The sequence below is a fragment of the Ranitomeya variabilis genome, chromosome 1 (assembly GCF_051348905.1).
Source record: "Ranitomeya variabilis isolate aRanVar5 chromosome 1, aRanVar5.hap1, whole genome shotgun sequence".
Lineage (NCBI taxonomy): Eukaryota > Metazoa > Chordata > Amphibia > Anura > Dendrobatidae > Ranitomeya > Ranitomeya variabilis.
Genome location: NC_135232.1, coordinates 112,922,353 through 112,930,853, shown reverse-complemented (window position 1 = coordinate 112,930,853; position 8,501 = coordinate 112,922,353). Strand labels below are relative to the sequence as shown.

General features: G+C 46.9%; 1 protein-coding gene across 2 annotated transcripts in view; it reads left to right on the top strand.

Annotated features, from left to right (window-relative positions):
- Window positions 1-27: 27 nt before the first annotated feature.
- Window positions 28-8,501, top strand: part of UTP15 (UTP15 small subunit processome component) — a 28,345-nt gene continuing 19,871 nt past the window's right edge. Inside the window, exons 1-5 of one of the 2 annotated variants that reach the window (XM_077287724.1) lie at window positions 28-163; window positions 3,215-3,356; window positions 4,881-4,973; window positions 5,575-5,759; window positions 8,076-8,254. In XM_077287724.1, the coding sequence (XP_077143839.1) occupies window positions 3,267-3,356; window positions 4,881-4,973; window positions 5,575-5,759; window positions 8,076-8,254 (547 nt within the window). In that variant the 5' untranslated portion in view covers window positions 28-163; window positions 3,215-3,266. Of the gene's footprint in view, window positions 164-249; window positions 404-3,214; window positions 3,357-4,880; window positions 4,974-5,574; window positions 5,760-8,075; window positions 8,255-8,501 lie in introns of those variants that run through there. The other variant, XM_077287731.1, reaches the window with a different exon arrangement.

The window sequence follows — 8,501 nt, the reverse complement described above, 5'->3', positions numbered from 1 at the left end:
ACGTCTCCCGGGCCATACAACCGGAGACAGTGACGTAAAATCATCGCGACGTTCCCGGAAGTACGTCATGAGGCAAGATGGCTGCTCGCGTGGGTGATTCCGGCAACGTGACTCCCCGGTGGTGAAGTGGACGGGACTTGTATGCTGGTGCCGGGGCACTGGGGTATGTGACCGGAGGGTTATAGCTCATGTGTTATCATCACTGACTCTGGAGCGGGGTTATTACCGGTCACACCGGCGCGCCTCACTGCGGATCACATCTAATGCCGCCGTGTGGTCACATGGTGCAGCTGCTGCATGATCAGTCCTGGGGCAGCACATGGGCTCCGGGGTCCGCACTGATACCGCGCAGCGCGGGGGCCTGGGATCAGATCCCACCAAGGACATCATCTGCATGGAGTTTGTATGTTCTCCCCGTGTTTGTGTGGGGTTCTCCGGTTTCTTCCCGCACTATAAAGACATAGTCATAGGGGATTTACATTGTGAGCCCCAATGGGGACAGTGATGATCGTGTCTGTAAGGCGCTGCAGAATATGATAGTGCTATGTAAGCAAAGCAAAATAAGCCCTGAGTGCCCCCCATCCCTCTGTGTGACCAGCCCTGGGTGCCCCCCGTCCCTCTGTGTGACCAGCCCTGGGTGCCCCCCGTCCCTCTGTGTGACCAGCCCTGGGTGCCCCCCATCCCTCTGTGTGACCAGCCCTGGGTGCCCTCCATCCCTCTGTGTGACCAGCCCTAGGTGCCCCCCCATCCCTCTGTGTGACCATCCCTGGGTGCCCCCCATCCCTCTGTGTGACCAACCCTGGGTGCCCCCCATCCCTCTGTGTGACCAACCCTGGGTGCCCCCCATCCCTCTGTGTGACCAGCCCTGGGTGCGCCCCTCTGCATCACAAGCCCTGGGTGCCCCCCATCCCTCTGTGTGACCAGCCCTGGGTGCCCTCCATCCCTCTGACCAGCCCTGGGTGCCCTCCATCCCTCTGTGTGACCAGCCCTGGGTGCCCTCCATCCCTCTGTGTGACCAGCCCTAGGTGCCCCCCCATCCCTCTGTGTGACCATCCCTGGGTGCCCCCCATCCCTCTGTGTGACCAACCCTGGGTGCCCCCCATCCCTCTGTGTGACCAACCCTGGGTGCCCCCCATCCCTCTGTGTGACCAGCCCTGGGTGCCCTCCATCCCTCTGTGTGACCAGCCCTAGGTGCCCCCCCATCCCTCTGTGTGACCAGCCCTGGGTGCCCCCCCATCCCTCTGCATCACAAGCCCTGGGTGCCCTCCATCCCTCTGTGTGACCAGCCCTGGGTGCCCTCCATCCCTCTGACCAGCCCTGGGTGCCCCCCATCCCTCTGTGACCAGCCCTGGGTGCCCCCCATCCCTCTGTGTGACCAGCCCTAGGTGCCCCCCCATCCCTCTGTGTGACCAGCCCTGGGTGCCCCCCATCCCTCTGTGTGACCAGCCCTGGGTGCCCCCCATCCCTCTGTGTGACCAGCCCTGGGTGCCCCCCATCCCTCTGTGTGACCAGCCCTGGGTGCGCCCCATCCCTCTGTGTGACCAGCCCTGGGTGCGCCCCTCTGCATCACAAGCCCTGGGTGCCCCCCATCCCTCTGCATGACCACCAGCCCTAGGTGCCCCCCCATCCGTCTGCATGACCACCCCACTGCTGAGCTAATGTCAGAGGTGTAACGTGATGTTGGCGGACCCCAGCATATCTGATCAATGTTGGTGGGGGGGGGGGGGGGGAAAGGTCATATACATGGGCAGAAAAAGAGTAACAAGTAGTGTGGGGCAGTCTAGGTCTTTTTGGGGAACTGGGTGATGGGGATCCCTATTTAATGTGTGTTCACCCACAGTCTGATGATGTCGAAACACCGGGGGCAGGTGTGTGGGCGGGCTTTCATTTCCTTTGGCATCCATACATGTTGATTTTACTCCCAGTGACTCCCATCCGGAGACTTCAGTGGCTCTCACCTTTCTCTGAAGGGAGCTGGATCGGTCGCGAATGCCCCATCACTAGTGACAGCCACAGAGTCAAAACAAAAGAAAGTCAAAACTGCACCCTTTCATATATAAATTGAAGGTCTCAGTGGACACAAGGGCGCACGTCCAAAACCAGGGAGCCCATGCCGGCCAGGATCAAGACCACAAAGAACAAAAAGACAGCGCCACAATGGATGGTGAAAAAATAGGAGCTTACATTTATTCTACCTCCTGTAGCGACCTGCTTGATAAAGGTCTGTTGACTGAAACGTCGCTACAGAAGGCAGAATAAATATAAGCTCCTATTTTTTCACAATCCATTGTGGCGCTGTCTTTTTGTTCTTTGTGGTAGTGACAGCCACAGTCGTATGCTCTTGCGTGACCACATGAAAAGATTTGATTAGCCAAAAGTCTGTTGCTATTGGAGCTTCCCTTCTGCTATGGAGCGACAGGTCCAGCATCCATCCAGGAGATCATTGTAATTGTCACTAAGCAGAGGGAAGGGGTCAATTCAAAGGGTCCCGGACAGTTCACACTAAGGGAACACCCAGCAGACACTACACAGTTGGTAAAAGGGGTCTTTCGAAAATCGCAAGTTATTTTCTATTCTGTTTATAAAGAGATAGCTTGCTGATAATTTGGGGGCCCAACAACTAGGACCCTCAACGCTCTTGACAATAGAGGTCTGTAAAGCCACGTCTTTAATGAAGCAGAGTTGTGCATGCTCGAACTCTGCTCCTTTCTTTGTTTTTAGAATAGGACGGCTGCAAATAGCAGAGCGATGTTCTCCATTTTCTCCAGCAGTCCCATAAACCAATGAGTGAAGTTCAAGGTTCTCCACCTCGGCTACATCCAAGACGTTCATCCGTGGAGCCCCGTTCTTGGGAATGCTGATGGATCCCCACCGATTAGCAAGTTAACCCTCTAAACATAGGATAGGTGATCTATTGTGATTTTGGGGAAACCTACTAGTATGCATGACCACCCATCTAGACATGTGATCAATGCTTAACATTTCACCAGTCTTAATCCTGTCAGCAGTTTTGAGGGGTCAGTACATTAACAAGAAATGCAGTTTACAAAATGCCATTCAAATAATCCAGTCTTCTCAGACCTAGGGCCACAAGTAACACACGCAGACCCAGCTGATATTTTCCTCTCCTACATCTTTGTATGTATGTTCAATTCACTGTTCTTTTCTGTGTTTAGTTACTTCTATTCTTGACTTGGTTCTTTAAATGTTCTAGGTGTTTGGGGAAAATATCAGAACCCGTTACATTATAAACCTGGAGCAAGAAGATGCCATCTTACAAGCCTGTTGCCATCCCCTTGTATCCCAAGCTCGGGGAGAAGATCACCCAGGACACTCTGTACTGGAAGCGGTACAAGGTAATGTTCAGAGGAGACGCTCTAATTGTCAGGAGGTACAAGTGTGACACGTATGTCATCATTCATATCAGAAGCTTTTACAGCCTCATTTTGTTGTGTCTTTTTTATCCAAATTCAGTTTTTATTTTTACACTTTTGCTTTTGTTTCCAGCTGTATCTGAGCTGTGGTGATGCACTGCTATTAGATTTGTCTGAAACTAGGCACCGCATAATGAATAAACGTCTTTATACATATGTTTCTACTTCTAGCGTGCGATGTGGTATATTAATCATTGTAACAACTGAAGTTTTCTAGCACAATTGCATTGAAAAGGTTTAATAACAGACATGTGCGCTCTGTGATATTTCAGGCTATTGGTTTGACCTGGGATGTTCAGCAAGTGACACATCTCCCTGTATATGCAGCAGATTCACCGTATATTTGGATATTTGCTCCTGCCACATTGCAGTTTTGTCCTCTTCCCGCAGTCTTATAACTTGTCTTGGAAGTCTAACTGAAAAAGTGTAATCTTCAGATTTTGGGTACTGATGTGCAATCCATTATGGGTTCCAATCTGTTCCGTACCTTGAGTGCTGGTGTTCCTGATGTCATCTAGGGGGGCTCTTATAAGTGGTCAGTTGTAGCCGGAAAAATGTAACTGAGAAGAACTGGGAATATATATTTAATTTAACGGCCTTCAGCTCAATCTCGAGCCATGGTGACTTGATAGATGAATGATCTGTAGGAAGATCGATCTCAACAACCAAATCAGTTTTGGAACAAATCAAGCCAGATGTAATTCGAAGCAAGGATCCCCAAGCTAAGACTCGCCTACTTAGCTCTCTTCGTATGATGTATCCAATCACTCGAGAAGAACATCATGTCAGAAGAATAGAAGGTAGTATATATAGGAATTGGAAAAAGAAGCATAGAAAAAGGTGCGGCACTCGCCTTTGGTATGTGAATAATCAGCACTTTATTTGGTCATTACATGAGGAGCAGAGAAGAAGCTTAATTTATGTGGAACCAATGTTGCTCAGTCATTCCTTGTCTTTGTTCCTTATTTAATGACTGAATATTGTGCTGATTATTCACATACCAGTGGTGAGTGCCGCTCCTTCTTTCAATGCTTCTGTCTTTTTGCATTTTTATACCTTGACACTTTTTGAGCTGCGCACCACTTGATCTGGTCGCCCTCTCTACCTTCTTGCCCTATGGTGCTTCCTGATCTAACGCTATATAAGTGTGGTAGCGGTGCCAGCGTTTCTACCTCTATTTTATATAAGAATTGGTACAACTGCTGTTATAGGAAGTCTGACTGTCTTATCATAGTTTTACTCGGATATCACGCCAGACCAGCACAGACCTCAGTGGCCTAGAAGGATACAGGAGGGGACATCAGGAATGGTGATTTTCATGTAAGAGAAACTTTTAGGGGCAGGAAGGCCTACACCACTGGGTGAAGAAGTGACATTTTGTCTTCTAGATATGTTGTTTCTTATATCGGCTGTGACTTTTTCTGTCCTTTGTTCTGTCTTTATTAGACTCCTGTTCAGATCAAGGAATTTGGGGCTGTAACAAAAATAGATTTTTCACCATCTGAGCCATGTAATTACGCAGTCACAGCATCTACCAGGGTAAGTCATAATTTCACGAATGATAGTAATATTTCATAAGATGAGACCATCCTTACACAACTCGCTCATTTTAAAGTAAGGTATCTGTCACCTACTTAAAAAATCTGTCAGCAGTTTTTGCTATGTAATCTTAGAGCAGCAGGATCTTGTGGCTGAGATCCTGATTCCAGTGATGTTTCACTTAATAGGCTGTGTTTTGTTGTTTCAATATAATTATATATTACATAGATTATCACTAGAGGACTAGGTGTTTTGTGCCTCCTAGTTAACTGCTCTGTATAACCCAGCCCCCACACTGATTGGCAGCTTTCTGTGTACACTGTGCATTGACAGAACGCTGCCAATCAGTGGTGTGGATGGGGTTATACAGGGCTCAGCATTCTGAGCACTGCTAGTTCTGCAGCAGAGAAAACTGAGATTGTATCCAAACGACAGCCAGCAGCCCATCAAGTGACACATCGCTGGAATCATGGTCTACATATTGTTGCTCTAAGATTACAAAGATTCCCTTTAAGAGTAGGAAGAAAGAAAGAAAATACGACATTTACAGCGTTGAACCTTCAGCCTCATCAGTCCGGTTATTGTTGTTTTTCTTCTTCAGATCCACATCTATGGCAGATATTCGCAGGAGCCTATAAAAACGTTTTCGCGCTTTAAAGACACAGCTTATTGTGGCGCGTACAGAGGTGATGGGAGACTGCTTGCTGCCGGCTGTGAGGACAGCGTTGTGCAGTTGTTTGATATCAATGGAAAGGCGGCTCTGAGACAGTTCATCGGACATAGCAAGTAAGTGTCTCCTATGGTAGTTTACAGCAACGCTCCATAGCCAGTGACTCAGAAGCTGTCAGTGCGGCTCAGTAACCGGTGACAGCCCCACGTACTAGTGTCACTGATGTCCTAGTAATATTAAAGGGCTTGTCCAGCTTGTTTAATGTGATTACTCACTCTTATGATTTGTAACCCTTTCCCTGCCAGGGATTTCTTTCCCGCATTGTTTAACAAATCTCTTAAATAAATCATGGTTGCCTTTTGTACCAAAGCATAAAGTTTTTTAAAAAAAATGTATAATTCCCTTTCGTGGCTAAAGGTCAAGGCCAACATCTCATTAAAGTCCAAGAAGCATCTAAATGCACATAGTTCCCCTGTAGTGAATAGACCATAATCCTTCCCTCATCAGTAATACCATGACATGGGGTCACTGGAGGCCCCACATGGGAGAAATTACAGGTTTGGGGGTAATTTGTTGCTCCCCCCTACACCTTTCCCTTGTATGCACAGAAGCATGGAGCCAGGCATCATATAAAAGCTAAGATTTTGGTCTTTAACATGAAACCAAGACCCCGATTCTTAATTTTGTAGACATGGAAAACCTTTAGTCATGATGCATTACATATGATCCGACAGCAAAAGGGTTTACAGTCGATTAACTCCTTAGGGACCACTGCCATATATGAATGGTGGCCAAGTGCCATAACTAAGTGGAGCCAGCTCAGGAGCTGCGGGCAGCATGGATATACTGGCTGTGTTACGTAGCCGGCACCCGAGATTAACTAATGGAGCAGCATCTTGTCACATCAGTTTAACCTTTTATATGCCATTGTCAATGCCCCCAGAATAAATAATAATACAAAAATAACATGTTTGGGAAATTATGCACGAAGCAATGCCAAACTAATAAAGCATAAAAAATATTCATTCCATACTGTATATTCTGAATTGAGAAAATATTTGAGTCATGTAATCAGTGGTTTAAGTCCTTGCTCGCGCACACACACACCCCCCCCCCCAGCATGCGAAAAAGTACACTAAGAAGCAATCAGATATGCCCTAAAATGTATGAATAAAAATATACAGCTCGTTGCACAAAAAAATAAGCCCTCGATGCAAAAATAAATAAAATTACCAACTCCAGAAGATGAGGACATAAACCAAATGAATTTTGTGTGTTTTCCTTTTTTTGCAAAGTAAGTAAAGAAAATGGGCGCGCACTCAGGATAATGTGGGAGCGAGGTGCTGGTGTAGTGGGCTGTAATAGCCCCACGTAAATAGAGAAGATAGTACACCGCACACTCTGTATGTATATTGCAAATGGTGAAGAATTTATTGACAAAATTGACTGTGACATGAAAAGCGACCAGAGGTAATTATTATGACGTTTCGGCTCATCCAGAGCCTTAATCATATAATCGCTTATATGTGCACAGAGGAGAGGATAATAGTCCTAGGAGATGGAGGCTAACACTTAAGTGCCAGGTGGTAATGCGTGAGATCACGCTGAGGCTGCCCTTTTGTGGGGTCTTGTAACCCAGGTAGATAAGCGGCGCTCCTGCGCCCTGCTGCCGGTCCTTTTTTTTTGCAACAGTTTACAAAAAAAATGTTTAGACCATTATTGTGCATAAAAAGAAAATCTGAAGTGTAGCATCACTATAATCACATGGACATGAAGAATCAGTATGCTTGGTCTACATTACCGCACAGTGTAGGCTTTAAAAAAAAAAAATTGCAATACTTCTTCCCGTCACAATGTTAGAAACACAAAGCTCCCTGATGGCATCCATGTGCTGCTCCTTATTTTTGTGCATCCATTTACTTCTGTGGGTGATTTTGACTCTTGTCTCTAGTCAAAACAGAGACCTCTCGAAGAAAAAAAAATCCCACAGATGTAATACACTAAACCATATACTACAATGGGTACATGTTCTGTCTGTGAAAAACACAACATGTACGGGGCTCCTAGACTTCTGAATGATGCCTAAAAAGAGCTCATCCCCCCCCAGAAATTGCTTCATTCTTGTCCAAGGCGTCGTGTCCGGCATTACCGCCCAGCCCCATTCAATTGAATGCATGGAGGCGACTTGTACTAATTGTATTGAGTGGGGGTGAGATCCATTTTTCATGATTTCTTACTACAACCCCTTAATGTCGACCCATTGATTTATCTTGAGTCTTTGTGCTGAACAGTCTGTTCCCGATGTGAGGTTGTGTCGGTGGGACGTTGCTGTATCAGTGCTGGCAGCTACGTTACTATTTGGATATATAGTGCTCTTCAGCTTCTCCTTCACTGTCGCTCCACAGTACAGTATGGTCTTTGTGTTTCCTTAGAGCGGTGCATTTTGTGGATTTCACTGGAGATAATTTTCGGCTCGTTTCGGGCTCAGATGACTATGCATCCAAAATCTGGGACATTCCAAACGGCACCGAAATCTCTACTTACCGGGAGCATACAGACTACGTGCGCTGCGGCTGTGCAAGCAAGCTCAACGACGATCTATTTGTCACAGGTATGCTGGATCCCCCTGCTTCCGGACCACCCCGTCATACCACAGATGTCTTGGTATATTATAGGCATCTGCTCCATGAAAGTGATTTCCAACATTCAGCCTAGCAAGGGTAAAAAATAATTAATGCATGCGCAGCAATGCCAATACAACAAATAAGACACAGCTTGCGTTTTTTTGAAGCGTCTTCCTATAGCAAAAATGCCGATGATATAAGACTGTGTGCACGTACCCTTCAAGGGTTTTTCCC